Source organism: Thalassophryne amazonica, chromosome 1, assembly GCF_902500255.1.
Source record: "Thalassophryne amazonica chromosome 1, fThaAma1.1, whole genome shotgun sequence".
NCBI classification, from domain to species: domain Eukaryota; kingdom Metazoa; phylum Chordata; class Actinopteri; order Batrachoidiformes; family Batrachoididae; genus Thalassophryne; species Thalassophryne amazonica.
The window spans coordinates 101,853,021-101,869,348 of NC_047103.1; the positions used below are offsets into that span (position 1 = coordinate 101,853,021).

The 16,328-nt window shown below is 40.2% G+C and overlaps 1 protein-coding gene across 2 annotated transcripts in view; it reads right to left on the minus strand.

Annotated features, from left to right (window-relative positions):
- Positions 1-16,328, minus strand: part of lancl2 (LanC lantibiotic synthetase component C-like 2 (bacterial)) — a 170,497-nt gene that overhangs the window by 19,789 nt on the left and 134,380 nt on the right. For both annotated transcript variants that reach the window (XM_034173032.1, XM_034173042.1), the window contains one exon: positions 4,289-4,465. In XM_034173032.1, the coding sequence (XP_034028923.1) occupies positions 4,289-4,465 (177 nt within the window). The remainder of the gene's footprint in view (positions 1-4,288; positions 4,466-16,328) is intronic.

Consider the following 16,328-nt stretch of genomic DNA (forward strand, 5'->3'; position numbering starts at 1 on the left):
CTTCTCATATGTAACCCAGGACCTGCAGTAAAAGCTCAAACTTGGCCGAAACCCAATTATTCCCATGGGTTGTTGTTTCAATATGGTTTGACCTATGGACCTAAAACTTCATATTTCTCCATTATATTGACAGATTTACATCTGTAAATTTTTTGGAAAAACAAAAACAAAAACAAAAAAAAACTGAGGGGGTCACCCAGCAAATGTGACTAAGGCTGGATGATTTCACATGGAATGACCCTCTTACGTTGGCAAGCTCACAAACAAACTGAATGATGCTCTTGTCTCAGGTCTTATAAAACCATGTGACTGCGTCTGAGTTAGCCTTCGTCTTCCACAGCTCTGAATTTGAGTCACTCAATATTTCAACAGGAATGCAAATGGAACCACATGAAACATGCTTCATGCTGCAATCTGAACCTGTCACAGTAAACCAAGTCTCTCCCAGCTGGCTGTCTGTTTCTCATTCTTCTCCTGTTGCTGGCCATTTTGATTACATGTCAAACTCCGCACATGTCCTCACTCACCTGTCCTCACATTAGTCATTGTTACTCAGGGCACAACCAACTTGGTTGAAACACTTAGGACACCACACACCTTGAGAGTTAAAATTTCACATCTTGCCTCTATCACAGCAAACACACGCACCTCCCCATGTCTTCCACAGCAGCTGGCAGACTGCCAGCTGAAACCTCAACCCACCAGCAGCACCACTACCAGCTGAAACAGTGTTTGTCTGTAGCCATACACAGTACAAGAATTGCTTCATTAATAGCCTAAATGACGTGTTTTCTCACGCAGGACGGGAGAATACACAAAATCAACGCATCACTATTATTATGTGCTCAGCGTTTCATGGATGCGGGCGGGACTGGACATACCTATTGTGAGAGCGGGTGCTGCTGGTGCAGGCGTGAATGGTGAGAATTTCAGTGGAAGTGGGACTAAGAATATCGTCCCGCACAGGGCTCTAGGCTACACGACTTGGCAGCGTGGAACATTCAGAAACACAATCTTGACTGGCTGAACAAGAATATTAAGGTTGGATATCACTGTTGTGCATTGGCTTTATTTTGGGGTTGGCAGAGGATTTTTCGGGAAATATTGTGGTTTGTTGTGGTGTTCTAAATGCAGCACTAGATATTTAGAGGTAACAGTATTTAAAATGATTAATTGGTGTGCACCTGTATTTTTGCATAGAGAAAAAAATACAAAGGTTATGCTTTATGGCCCAATCACACAGCACTTAACGAAGGGCAACAGAGCCCTGACAAAACAAGAAATCTGGAGCTTCGTTGACTTTCGTTGGCAGCGTTTAACCTTCGCGCAGCTTCGTTCCTGCAGCTGGAACTTCATTAGGATTTTTAAACTGTTGAAAAATTTGAACGAAGGGCAACGAAAACTTAAATTCGTCTGTTTCGTTTTGCTGTCGTTCTTGATGTTTTTTAATCGTTTGTTTAGTTTTTGTAACGTTATTGTTTAATTTGACACTTGACACAGTGCAGAAGCCAGTTTGTGAGCACGGAGGCTGCTGCTGCTTCAGGTACCGTTGGAAATTACATGGCAAACTCAGCCTGCTTGCTTGGATTTTTTTTATCTGTGGGGGGGGGGGCAGCTTCAATGGGCTCAGGCACCTTACATAGGCCAGAATTAATCTTTTGTGTGGCTATAATGAATTATTTTGCCACAAGCAACTGCTGAATTTGAAACAACAAAAAAGTTGTGTAATTTCCGACGGTACTTGAATGCAGCATTAGCAGCAGCTGCTGCTGCGTGCGCTTATTAGTTTTTATTAAATATAACAATATGAGTGTAGGAATGATAATCGAGCCCTTCTGTACATGTGGCAACAGGCAGATGAATCAAAAAGATTATATAAAGAGCTGTTCTGAAGGCAGAAGTCATGTTGTGGATCAGCTGCACCTGGTGGAAATAACCGCACGTGAGTCAATGCGCATGTTCGCACGTCTGTCTCAATGTGCCGAAAAAGTGCTGATGTCCACGCCTTCTGCCTTTTTTGTGAAAGTCAGACGACGTCCCGGATCAACAAAGCATTCACGTTGGAAATGATCTGGTTGTTTCAGCGGGGTTTCAGCCTGTCGATCGGCGCTCGGAGCGCGCTGCGCTCTCAGCCGCTGTGGTCTTTAAACCGGCTGGAGCACTCCTTAATCTGTGTAATCCCCACAAAAACGTCGCTGAAAGCCATCTAAATTTTCCGAATGGTGTCCAGCTGGAGGTCTCTCACAGTTTCTGGAAAAATTTGATGCAGCAAAGCACCAAATCATTCAGACATTTATTCGCAATAAAAATCCGATGAGAGGGGTGGACCACTGCTCACACAAAGCCTGCTCACAGGTGAATGACGCAACCGACAGGCATGAAAAAACTCACGCATGCGCACGAAGGTTCAAGCTTGGCTGACGCAATCACATGTGATTCAAATCCATATGGTTTTTGCAAAAAATAAAAAGGTCCGATACTTTCTGGACAGACCTCGTAATACAGTGATACAGCAGTGACCACGGAACATTTTTTTTTTTTTTTTTTTTTTTTAAATTGGAGCCAGACGGAGCGCGCAGCGTGTCGACAGACAGTGAGGATTCTGATGATGATAAAGATGATCCCTCTTTGTTCTGGACAAGGAACCAGAGCAGGTGGTCCACCGACGTGCGCACATATTTCCACAGCTTCTGTCTGCAGTTTCTCCAGGACTCAGGCGCTATGAGCTCCATCCCAGCGCCGAGTCCTGGAACTCAGAGATGCAGACACACACTGCTCCGGTTGTGGCTCCAGGCAAGTTTCGTTAAAGCGTCGACATTGTGAGCTTCAGTTTTGTTAAGTTCCTCTTTCATCCCTTTTGCGCTCTTGCTTCACAGACTGTTTGGTGATAAAGCTCTTTGGTGTTATGTGTCGACGCGAGTTGAGGAGCGGACCTGCGTCAGACAGAACCCAGCGCTAAAAATAACCAGAAAGCGGCTCCAACAACAGAAACAATCCATTTTTCACCTGTGCATAATAATGTGTACAAAACTAAAAGAACGTCCTTCTGGTGGAGTGACTGTTGGCACGCTCTTAAGCGCCCAAAAGGATAGAAGCCCGGCGTTCCTGGACCCACTACCACCAGACAAACACCCCCCAGGTGGACACGACAAACTGACTCTCTGTGAAGCAAAGAAGAGGTGAGGTAAGTCAGCAGTTACAACAATATCTTTCAAAAGACACACGCTATCAGCAACACACTCAGGTCTGCATTTTTTAACTTTATGCAAATGAGCAGCCTCTCACAACAAGTGGAGGACCACCTATCCGCACGCCACAGCAGTGAGAAGCAAACTGCACAACCCCCATCACAATTCCAGTATACTGCGTAACAAAACACCAAGTAACTATCAACAATCAGTCAAACACCCAATCACCTTTAATGTGTGCTGACAGCAAGTGTCCTCACCCTTCCTTGCTTCACGGGCTCGATGTGTCAAACCCAGGCGTGGTCCTCAGCGTCTCACAAACGGACATCACAAGGTCGAGTTCCCGGCAGTTCTGCTTGAATCACACATGACTTAAATGCAGAACGCCATCCAATTATCTGCTTCAGCTGAAAGTCTTTAAGGTTGCATGTGAGCACCAGTCACAGGTGCTTCACATGATGTTGATGAGGGTGAGGACTCTTCAGCCAGCACCTTCTCCACAGACAAATCAGTTTCCATGCCACCTGAAGAGCAAAGAAAAGAAAAGAACACCAAAACATCCAGCCACACCCCCCAACACACAACATTTGGTCCACCTTTTCTCAACGAATTGTGACTTTTTTTTTTTGCTTTTTCCGTTCGTTCAGGAATCGTTGTGTGCTGTGTGACTGGGCCATTACATAATCACATGAGGCATGTTGCAGGACATATATAACTGGCTTGTAGGCTTTAACTGGCCCCAAGCTCCCCAGTGTGAGACCTGTGGTTTACATAAATACATCAGTGAAAATGCAGTTTCTCTCATTGTACTGCATTGTAACATATTTAAAAACAGATTTTTGGAATAACACTTTAAATGATCTTTTGTGAGGAAAAGTGTCAGGAAACTTGCACACACCCCACTCTGCGACAACCTTCCACCCAAATGTTGCATGTGTTACAAATGACCTGTAGCAACAGAGGGACAAAATCTTACAGAGACTCTTAATGAAGAACTTAATTTTGGATGTGAAGTGAATTAAGGAAAAAAAAAAGTCAACTTATTACGCTCAACTTTACACTTGTTCTTGGTTTTAAAGCATCATAATCCTTATTCCTACCTTGGAGGCACGGTACAAGTATTTCTTCTCCTGTGTGACTTTGTAAAGGGACAGAAAGGCGTAGCCATTGCCAGAAGTGCCATGGCAGATACCATAGCCTTTTCTCAGCAGACCCCGCTGCCAGATCACCTCAGCACATTCTGCAGCTTCCTTTAAGTATTTTTCCTCCTTAAAGACCTGGAAGAGACAGATGCAACCACTCAACCACTGATGCTGAATGTGCCGGCTGCAGCCACATGTTATGCTGTTTGTAATACTGCAGGCATTAGAAATGATTAAAAACAAATGCATAAAAACTTATTTGAATTTAAATTTTATACAACACCAATTCCAATGAAGCTGGGACGTTGTGTAAGATTTAAAAAAAACAAAAAAAACAAAAACAAAAAAACAATAAAATGATTTGCAAATCCTCTTCAACCTATATTCAACAGAATACACCACAAAGACAAGATATTTTATGTTCAAACTGATAAACCTTATTGTTTTTGTGCAAATATTTGCTCATTATGAAATGGATACCTGCAACATGTTTCAAAAAAGCTGGGACAGTGGTATGTTTACCACTGTGTGACATCACCTTTCCTTCTAACAACACTCAATTAGCGTTTGGGAACTGTTTGTATTCAGAAGTGGGATCTTCCAGTTAAAAACAACAACAAGACCATCATTACTTAAGAAGTTTTTCCATTTTTTCTTTTTCCACCTCATCCTTCACATGTCTTTAGAAGGAGAAGGTAGCCTCTAATATATTAGCTTAAGTGTTTCAGACAAGAAATAATGTTTTTTTTTTTAAACTGAAAAACCACACTAATAAAAAGAGGAAAAAATAACTTTATTCTATTTATATAGACTATGTGAAACAAAGAGAGCTTTTTTGAGAGTCCTGTGCAAAATCTGAACACAAAAGTTAACAGTGAGCTTATTATCTTTTAGAAATGGACAAATAAAAGAGTTTTCAAATATTTACTGTATTATTTTTGACTTGCATTACCAAAGGCAGAGCAAGGCTGGGAAGTGTTTGACTCCATGTGTGTGTATGCAATGTCTGGTAAAAGGCTTTTTGCATCATTGTGAAACTTGGTACACAAAGTCACCTTTAATTCTGGTTCACACGGCAAGATAATTAGGCCGATTTTGGACCCGATCTTCCCCTTCTGACAATCTTAAGGACGCCCCGACTATCATGATGTCTCTAAAGATAATCTTATCAGATATTCCTGCCGTGTGTGGCGAGAGAGCTCTAGTCTGCTCGGAAGGACGTTGGGACCGCTCAGACCGCAAATCGTGGATATTCATAGGGCTGTGAAATGAAACTTGTGAAATCTGAGGAAAATTTGCAGAGGGTCTGGGGGGGGCGGCATAGGCCCCCAGCAGCCAGGGTCTTGGGCCCCGTGGGATCCCAGAAACCAAATTAATTTTCTATCTAATGATACATTTTCAGCATCTCCTGAAACAACAAAAATCTCAAAATTAGTGCATATGAGCGTGTTCACAATGCTGGGCATCAAAACCAAATACCTCCAATTCAAGTTTCAGAAACAGACAAAAGAAGTTATTGGCCTTATTGTTTTGCCACTGCTCCCAGGAATCTGTCAAGACAAATTCAGGTGGCTGGTGTGTTTAACTGTCTATCAGTGAGCATTAATTAACTCAAAAATACGATGGTTTTTCCAAAATAATGTAACATCGATATAATGTAAATTCAGCTGGACAGAAATAAGATGTACACCTATTAATCATTAGGAAACATCATATTTACAGCATCCTTATTGTTTCTAGTTTCCATTGATATATGACATGTGGTACTTTCGGGCCAATTACAGCTAGTCCATCCTGTTTTTCTTCAATGAAGCATAATGCAAAAATACCAAAATTTACCATACGCACAGGTTACTGTGCATTTAGTGGATAAAAACATGTTAAAACTTGTGGAAGTACCCAAAACACCTATTGGTTGATCGAAAGAGTTGACAAAAATAACTTTTCATTAGATTTTTGGAATTTGATACTGTAGTCCTTTTATTTGGGGCATATTTTTTTCCATCACACAGTGTCCGTCCATAACGCTACATGTTGCGCCTCACTGTGGGAAGATAAAAACATGTTGACCTAAGTGTGATGAAGACCTACTCACAGCATACTCTATAATGACATCCATGAAAAAAATTCAAGTGGCCAAATCCCCACAACCAATGAGCCATTTCCGTCCCACAAAATGTGGGATGGAAAAGTGTTGTGGGACATTTTTTCCTTTGGTACTATACATTATTTGTATGGAAACTGTATCACTTGTATGTAGAATTTTTGCATAGTCACAGTGATTACAACAGATATTTTGTGCATTTTTCACAAATTGCATTTACTTTTGCATGACGACAGATCTCTTAAGGCTCATTGATTTTGTTCTTTTTATGATATTGGAGATCATTTTTCTTCGTTCATTGCCAATTTACATTGATGGTGACATTTTTTACTCAAATCAGAATTTGTGAAGATTTATTATTCACACATATTAAACTTTGGGATATTGAAGGTTTCAGAGATGGAAATCATCATTTTGGTCCCACAGTGTCTCACATGTACAGTCAGGAGCTCAGTCTAATATTACTAATCATTATAATATAACCTGTCTTTTAAAGATGAAATTGGTCAAGTACAGATTGCATGTTTATGCTTCATTGAATTTAAGGCCCCTCAGATTAATTACTTGCAATATATCACTTTAGAATGAAGCCGCAATGCAAGTGCAGTTCAATGAGTGCATGCTAAGTGCAATCAGTGTCACAGGGTGCAAGTTGTAAACAACATGTTCATTTTGATCGGTGGCTTCAGAATTCTCATTTGGACTGGAAATCTTGAACTGTACAGATACAGTAGTGTTCAGAATAATAGTAGTGCTATGTGACTAAAAAGATTAATCCATGTTTTGAGTATATTTCTTATTGTTACATGGGAAACAAGGTACCAATAGATCAGTAGATCCTCACAAATCCAACAAGACCAAGCATTCATGATATGCACACTCTTAAGGCTATGAAATTGGGCTATCAGTAAAAAAAAAAAAAAAAGTAGAAAAGGGGGTGCTCACAATAATAGTAGTGTGGCATTCAGTCAGTGAGTTCGTCAATTTTGTGGAACAAACAGGTGTGAATCAGGTGTCCCCTATTTAAGGATGAAGCCAGCACCTGTTGAACATGCTTTTCTCTTTGAAAGCCTAAGGAAAATGGGACGTTCAAGACATTGTTCAGAAGAACAGCGTAGTTTGATTAAAAAGTTGATTGGAGAGGGGAAAACTTATACGCAGGTGCAAAAAATTATAGGCTGTTCATCGACAATGATCTCCAATGCTTTAAAATGGACAAAAAAAAAAAAAAAAAACAGAGACGCGTGGAAGAAAACGGAAAACAACCATCACAATGGATAGAAGAATAACCAGAATGGCAAAGGCTCACCCATTGATCAGCTCCAGGATGATGAAAGACAGTCTGGAGTTACCTGTAAGTGCTGTGACAATTAGAAGACACCTGTGTGAAGCTAATTTATTTGCAAGAATACCCGCAAAGTCCCTCTGTTAAATAAAAGACGTGCAGAAGAGGTTACAATTTGCCAAAGAACACATCAACTGGCCTAAAGAGAAATGGAGGAATATTTTGTGGACTGATGAGAGTAAAATTGTTCAGTGAAGACAGTGAAGCATGGTGGCGCAAGCATCATGATATGGGCATGTGTCTCCTACTATGGTGTTGGGCCTATATATCGCATACCAGGTATCATGGATCAGTTTGGATATGTCAAAATACTTGAAGAGGTCATGTTGCCTTATGCTGAAGAGGACATGCCCTTGAAATGGGTGTTTCAACAAGACAATGACCCCAAGCACACTAGTAAACGAGCAAAATCTTGGTTCCAAAGCAACAAAATTAATGCCTCGCAGATGTGAAGAAATCATGAAAAACTGTGGTTATACAACTAAATACTAGTTTAGTGATTCACAGGATTGCTAAAAAAGTAGTTAGTAAAATAGTTTGTAGCGTCAACAGCAGATGCTACTATTATTGTGAACACCCCCCTTTTCTACTTTTTTTTTTTTTACTAATAGCCCAATTTCATAGCCTTAAGAGTGTGCATATCATGAATGCTTGGTCTTGTTGGATTTGTGAGAATCTACTGGTACCTTGTGTTGTGGGCTGGGGTGTTTGGCTGGCTTGGTTTTTGTTTTCTGTTTCTCCCACCAGGTGGTATGCATTCAGGACTGAGTGGCTGAGCATTAGGACCTCACCCTGAACACCTGAGGCTTGTTTTCACATGCAGGTCATCAGGACTCACAGCTGTGGTGTATTTTGTCTTGATCAGAGATTGCTGCATTTAAACCTTGAATGTACATTGTGTGATTGCCAGAGACTCGACCTTGTGAGCAGACGTGTGAGATCGACGTCAGGAGAACAATCTCACCATTACGGACGCAGAGACCGCTCCAGGTTTGACGCCACAGTCTGTGAAGGAGGATTGGGTGAGGTCTCACGCTCTTCAGCACACTTCCTGAGGTAATTTGGTTTTGGTGACTTTTATGAAGTAATGACAGTGGATTTGGTGTCCCTCACACCTTGTGTTAGTGAGCTGTCACGTTATGCTAATTGTCTAATCAGCTTCTGCTGCAGTGGATATTTGAACTGAGTTGTTCCGTGCCTGCAGGGTGAGAAGCTGATGTATAGATTTAAGCCAGGAAGTGTTTGCTGATTGCGTGCACCTTTGAGTTGTGTCTCTAAGTGTGGAGTTGGACTCACCTCCATGTTTTCTTTCATCACAGACTTGGTTTGTCGCGGCCACCTGGGGGGTGTCGGCAGGGTCCCTGGGTCCGAACTGCTGTGGCTCCGGACCGTTTGCGCTGTTGAGAGCGCGCCGTGTTTCCACCTCACCAGACCGCGGACTTTTTAGTTGTTTAGCACTTCACCCACTGTTATGTTTATTAAATTCTGTTACCTTTTGAACCGTGCTCTGCTTATTTTATGCTGGGTCCTTTCAAACGCTGGGTCGGTGCTCCGACCGCGTCCGAAACATAACACCTTGTTTCCCATGTAACAATAAGAAATATACTTAAAACCTGGATTAATCTTTTTAGTCACATAGCACTACTTTTATTCTGAACACTACTGTATAGCCCTACTCTATAAAGCTTTCTGAAGATGAGTCACCATGAGTTTCCTGATTTTCCATCAATTCACACTTTCAAAAGCTGTTTGTCAAATTCGACTTTTAAGTAAAAAAAAATGCGTCAATTATTCTAGGGTGTGCTGAGGTTGGCTTTAGGATGATTCCTTTTTATGCACATCCTGCTATGATTTCCCTTTAAATTCACATCCCATTCTGATAAATCAAGATGGCTACTACATGCATGGCGGCCATATTTATTTTCTGCCTTAGAAATCTTAAAATTGCCCGGTCCTTTTGTTTTCAGTTATCAGGGTACTAAAGGTATGTTAGGGTGGTAACAATGTTTTTATAGATTTGTGGCATGCTCCAATAATCAAGATGCCCCCATGGCAGCCATCTTGATTTTGGTTTCCACTAAATAACTCGTTAATATCTTGTCAATTTGTTTTCATTTCAAGGTATGTTTGGATGCTTAAAGGGACACTTTACTCATAAATATTAACCCCTAAAATAAGACATTATATACTGAAATTGTGACATCTTAAATAAAAATAAGATTTACAATAGATTAGCTTAATTTTTTATTATTTTTAAAAAAATGATCAGCCTTCCATGTGCTACATGTTTGAAGTCACAAGTGCTGATTTTGCCTCGTGTGCATACATGTATACAACCCCTGGCAAAAATTATGGAATCACTGGCCTCTGAGGATGTTCATTCAGTTGTTTAATTTTGTAGAAAAAAAGCAGATCACAGACATGACACAAAACTAAAGTCATTTCAAATGGCAACTTTCTGGCTTTAAGAAACACTATAAGAAATCAGGAAAAAAATTGTGGCAGTCAGTAACGGTTACTTTTTTAGACCAAGCAGAGGGAAAAAATATGGAATCACTCAATTCTGAGGAAAAAATTATGGAATCATGAAAAACAAAAGAACGCTCCAACACATCACTAGTATTTTATTGCACCACCTCTGGCTTTTATAACAGCTTGCAGTCTCTGAGGCATGGACTTAATGAGTGACAAACAGTACTCTTCATCAATCTGGCTCCAACTTTCTCTGATTGCTGTTGCCAGATCAGTTTTGCAGGTTGGAGCCTTGTCATGGACCATTTTCTTCAACTTCCACCAAAAATTTTCAATTGGATTAAGATCCGGACTATTTGCAGGCCATGACATTGATCCTAAGTGTCTTTTTGCAAGGAATGTTTTCACAGTTTTTGCTCTATGGCAAGATGCATTATCATCTCGAAAAATGATTTCATCATCCCCAAACATCCTTTCAATTGATGGGATAAGTGTCCAAAATATCAACGTAAACTTGTGCATTTATTGATGATGTAATGACAGCCATCTCCCCAGTGCCTTTACCTGACATGCAGCCCCATATCATCAATGACTGTGGAAATTTATATGTTCTCTTCAGGTAGTCATCTTTATAAATCTCATTGGAACGGCACCAAACAAAAGTTCCAGCATCATCACCTTGCCCAATGCAGATTCGAGATTCATCACTGAATATGACTTTCATCTAATCATCCACAGTCCACGATTGCTTTTCCTTAGCCCATTGTAACCTTGTTTTTTTCTGTTTAGGCGTTAATGATGGCTTTCGTTTAGCTTTTCTGTATGTAAATCCCATTTCCTTTAGGCGGGTTCTTACAGTTCGGTCACAGACGTTGACTCCAGTTTCCTCCCATTCGTTCCTCATTTTCGATTTTTGAGACATATTGCTTTAAGTATTCTGTCTTGACGCTATGATGTCTTCCTTGGTCTACCAGTATGTTTGCCTTTAACAACCTTCCCATGTTGTTTGTATTTGGTCCAGAGTTTAGACACAGCTGACTGTGAACAACCAACATCTTTTGCAACATTGCGTGATGATTTACCCTCTTTTAAGAGTTTGATAATCCTCTCCTTTGTTTCAATAGACATCTCTCGTGTTGGAGCCATGATTCATGTCAGTCCACTTGGTGCAACAGCTCTCCAAGGTGTGATCACTCCTTTTTAGATGCAGACTAACGAGCAGATCTGATTTGATGCAGGTGTTAGTTTTGGGGATGAAAATTTCCAGGGTGATTCCATAATTTATTCCTCAGAATTGAGTGAGTCCATATTTTTTCCCCTCTGCTTGGTCTAAAAAAAGTAACCATTACTGACTGCCACAATTATTTTTTCTTGATTTCTTATAGTGTTTCTTAAAGCCAGAAAGTTGCCATTTGAAATGACTTTAGTTTTATGTCATGTCTTTGATCTGCTTTTTTCTACAAAATTAAACAACTGAATGAACATCCTCCGAGGCAGGTGATTCCATAATTATTGCCAGGGGTTGTAGATACTGCAGTAAAACACCTGAAAATCTTACACTTAAAGTATAATGTGACATCAGAAAGTAGCAAATTATATTTCTTGCTCTCATTTATGAATATTAGTCATTAGCCTATTTTTGAGATTTTGTAAGGAGTTTTACTGATATCTCTATACATGTGTTTACATTCAACAGAAATTCAAATTCAAATTTATTAATTGATATAGCACCATTTCACGATGAAATCGTCTCAAGGCAATTCACACAACATAAAAAAAACTGAATTAAAAATTTAAAACAATAAAAAGACAACCATAAAAGAATACAAGAATAAAAACACATCATAACACTTATGTATTTTGTATAACACACATGCATTTTTTTTTTTTACTTAGGCCCACCACAATGCTGTACATTTAACTTGATGGCTCCAAGATGGCAGCATGATTGCAGCATGTGAGTTGTCTGCTTAGTGTTTTTCTGAACTAAGTTGTTTTAATGGCTTTTATTGCATCAATATCATTCATAGTTGATGTTTTATATTACTGCTGGAATCCCCTCACAAGTTTTTAGTGGATTTTAAATGAGAGATGAATCCTTACACGGTTAAAGAATACTACTAGCTCCTCCGAGATGGGCTAACTGGCCTGAGCCTGCTACATCCACCTTGACCTGGGCTAACTGGCCTGAGCCTGCTACATCCATCTGGGCCTGGGCTAATTGGCCTGAGTCTGCTACATCCACCTGGACCTGGGCTAACTGGCTTGAGTGTCCCTTTAATACGGCGTTTTCAATTGCATGTAAATCCTTAAAGCCATGGTCCATTCTGTGTAAAATCAGGCTTTTGTTTACTTTTAGTAAATTGCTCCTATAAAACCTTGGGCTTTAATTTATGCTGTATCGGCAACTTGGCTAAATAGGATTCGCGATATTGACAGACCACATTAGAAAATGCAAGCGTCTTTGAAAAGTAAACAAAAAAGGAAACTAACTGTGGCACGCTTAATTCAAATGGCCAATGGCTTTAACATTGTTTGCATTTCAGTGCTCTATGCATAGAAAACTCACTCACTCACTCATCTTCAACCGCTTTTCTGGGTTCAGGTCGCAGGGGCAACAGCAGGGGACCCCAGACTTCCCTTTCCCGTGCCACATTGACCACCTCTGGGGGATCCTGAGGCATTCCCAGGCCAGTGTGGAGATATAATCTCTCCACCTAGTCCTGGGTCTTCCCCGGGGTCTCCACCTAGATGGACGTGCCTGCAACACCTCCCTTGGGAGGCACCCAGGAGGCATCCTTACCAGATGCCCGAACCACCTCAGCTGGCTCCTTTCAACGCGAAGGAGCAGCGACTCTACTCCAAGCTTCCCACGGATGACCAAACTTCTCACCCTATCTCTTATGGAGACACCAGCCAGCCTCCTGAGGAAGCCCATTTCGGCCGCTTGTACCCGCGATCTAGTTCTTTCGGTCATGACCCAACACTCATGACCATAGGTGGGCCAACACTCTGTTTTCTATGCATGACCCCCAGGTCATGGGTCATGCATAGAAAACATTATATGTAAATCCTTGTTAGATTTTTGGTGGTCTATATGTCCCACAGTGTCCGTCCATCATAGGTATTTCAACACATTCTTGACATAAAACTAAACCCCTTCCAGCAAAACCTCTTGCATGAGGCTTGGGCACTACAGAAGGGATGTTTCAAACAGTTTTTTATTTTTTCTTCTGGTTTGGTTTTTACAGCAAGTGAAATAATAAATAATAATAATAAATAAATAATTAGAACTTAACACATTGTTACCCACATTGCTGCATGGTGCAACGACTGGCATCAATGAAACTGCAGAAAGTTAGCATAGTTCCATACCTATTTGGAAATGTGTCTTTTGATCATCTGTGAATAAAGACACTTTTGTGGGGCAGGGATCATTATTTTGGCAAAATAGTTTTTGGGCCTTTTCATGCAAAAGAGTGACCAGGATTTTATTCAGAGAATCAAGATTGTAAAAAAAACAAACACTACATTCTCAAGACCCTAGTGGTCCATACGTAAAAACAAATACATGTTCCACTTGTTTTGAAGATTTTTTTTTCCACTGTTGCTGTTACATTTTGATGTCCAGCTTGGTGAACATGCTCATATTTGCGCAATATCTCTAAAATTACAACCCCTGGCAAAAATTATGGAATCACTGACCTCGGAGGATGTTCATTCAGTTGTTTAATTTTGTAGAAAAAAAACAGATCACAGACATGACACAAAACTAAAGTCATTTCAAATGGCAACTTTCTGGTTTTAAGAAACACTATAAGAAATCAGGAAAAAAAACTGTGGCAGTCAGTAACGGTTACTTTTTTAGACCAAGCAGAGGGAAAAAATATGGAATCACTCAATTCTGAGGAAAAAATTATGGAATCATGAAAAACAAAAGAACGCTCCAACACATCACTAGTATTTTATTGCACCACCTCTGGCTTTTATAACAGCTTGCAGTCTCTGAGGCATGGACTTAATGAGTGACAAACAGTACTCTTCATCAATCTGGCTCCAACTTTCTCTGATTGCTGTTGCCAGATCAGCTTTGCAGGTTGGAGCCTTGTCATGGACCATTTTCTTCAACTTCCACCAAAAATTTTCAATTGGATTAAGATCCGGACTATTTGCAGGCCATGACATTGATCCTATGTGTCTTTTTGCAAGGAATGTTTTCATAGTTTTTGCATCATCATCACAGAGAAACTCACAGTAACGACCAGGTGGACGATAGATAATAACAAATAAAACTGGTTTTTGGGACTTCCAATTTGGATGGACAAGACTAAGAGACAAGCTTTCAAATGAATTAAAGCTCTGTCTGGGTTTTTGATTAATTAATAAGCTGGAATGGAAGATTGCTGCTAATCCTCCGCCCCGGCCCGTGCTACGAGCATTCTGACAGTTAGTGTGACTCTGGGGTGTTGACTCATTTAAACTAACATATTCATCCTGCTGTAACCAGGTTTCTGTTAGGCAGAATAAATCAATATGTTGATCAATTATTATATCATTTACCAACAGGGACTTAGAAGAGAGAGACCTAATGTTTAATAGACCACATTTAACTGTTTTAGTCTGTGGTGCAGTTGAAGGTGCTATATTATTTTTTCTTTTTGAATTTTTTTGCTTAAATAGATTTTTGCTGGTTATTGGTAGTCTGGGAGCAGACACGGTCTCTACGGGGATGGGGTAATGTGATTGAATACAGAGGCAAGATTTCAACAAAAGTCACGGGAGATGACATAGCTCCCTGGCCCCCACAAATCAGAAATACAAAGTGTTGGGGCATCACCCAAGTACACCCTTATGCTAAATGTGAATTAAACTGGTCAAATGGATCTTGGGATATGGCACTAACAAGGGTGCCAATGACAATATCTTAAATATCTTGCAGTGACCTTGGAATTGACCCAAAGCTCACCATAATCAATTGGTGTCACTGTGCAAAATGCTAAAACTCTTTTGTATCTTTAATTAAGTAAATTATTGTTTGTGTTATCACTGAAAAATAACGGTGCCTCATGTGTCAAATGTGCCAAAAGACGGATCTGCAGTCCACACTGCTACAGAAGATGACAGAAATTCTGCTACTGCCTGGCTCACACGGCAAGATAATTATGCTGATTTCTGTCCCGACCTCCCTCTTCCAATAATCTTAAGGAAGCCCAGACTATCGTGATGGCTCTAAAGACAATCTTATCAATATAATTTATTTCATTTTATGTAGCATCAAATCACAATAAAGTTGTCTCAAGACACTTCACACAAGTAAGGTCTAACCTTACCAACTCCTAGAGCAAGGACACAGACATCAGTGGTAAGGAAAAACTCCCTCTGATGATATTGAGGAAGAAACCTCAAGACTGAAAGGGGTGACGGAATGATTAGGCCATTTTAAAGGTACAAGGTTTTTTACAAAGTTTTACAAAGCTGAAGAAACAGAAAACAGGAAATCAAAACATCATCTGCTGCATCAGCTTCAGCCATGGCCAATACCCTCCGCACCTCGGACAGAGAGAAAAAGAGCAGAATCAGTTGGCCAGAAAAACCACACCTATAGTATAATTTATCAGCAGTAAATCAACAGGAAAGCAGAGAAAATACTAAGGTGACCGCCGGCCGCTAAACGTAAGCTTCACGAAAAGACCCAGAATGTAGATAAAGATGAGGCCTAGACCTGTTCCGTTACTAATCAAATAAATTTAAAAAGATAGGACGCATACAGTGAGGAAAATAAGTATTTGAACACCTTGCGATTTTGCAAGTTGTCCCACTTAGAAATCATGGAGGGGTCTGAAATTTTCATGTCCACTGTGTCAGACATAATCCAAAAAAAAAAAAAAAAAAAATCTGGAAATCACAATGTATGATTTTTTTAAAATAATTTATTTGTATGTTACTGCTGCAAATAAGTATTTGAACCCCTATCAACCAGCAAGAATTCTGTCTCTCACAGACCTAATTTTTCTTTAAGAAGCCCTCTTATTCTGCACTCTTTACCTGTATTAACTGCACCTGTTTGAACTTGTTAC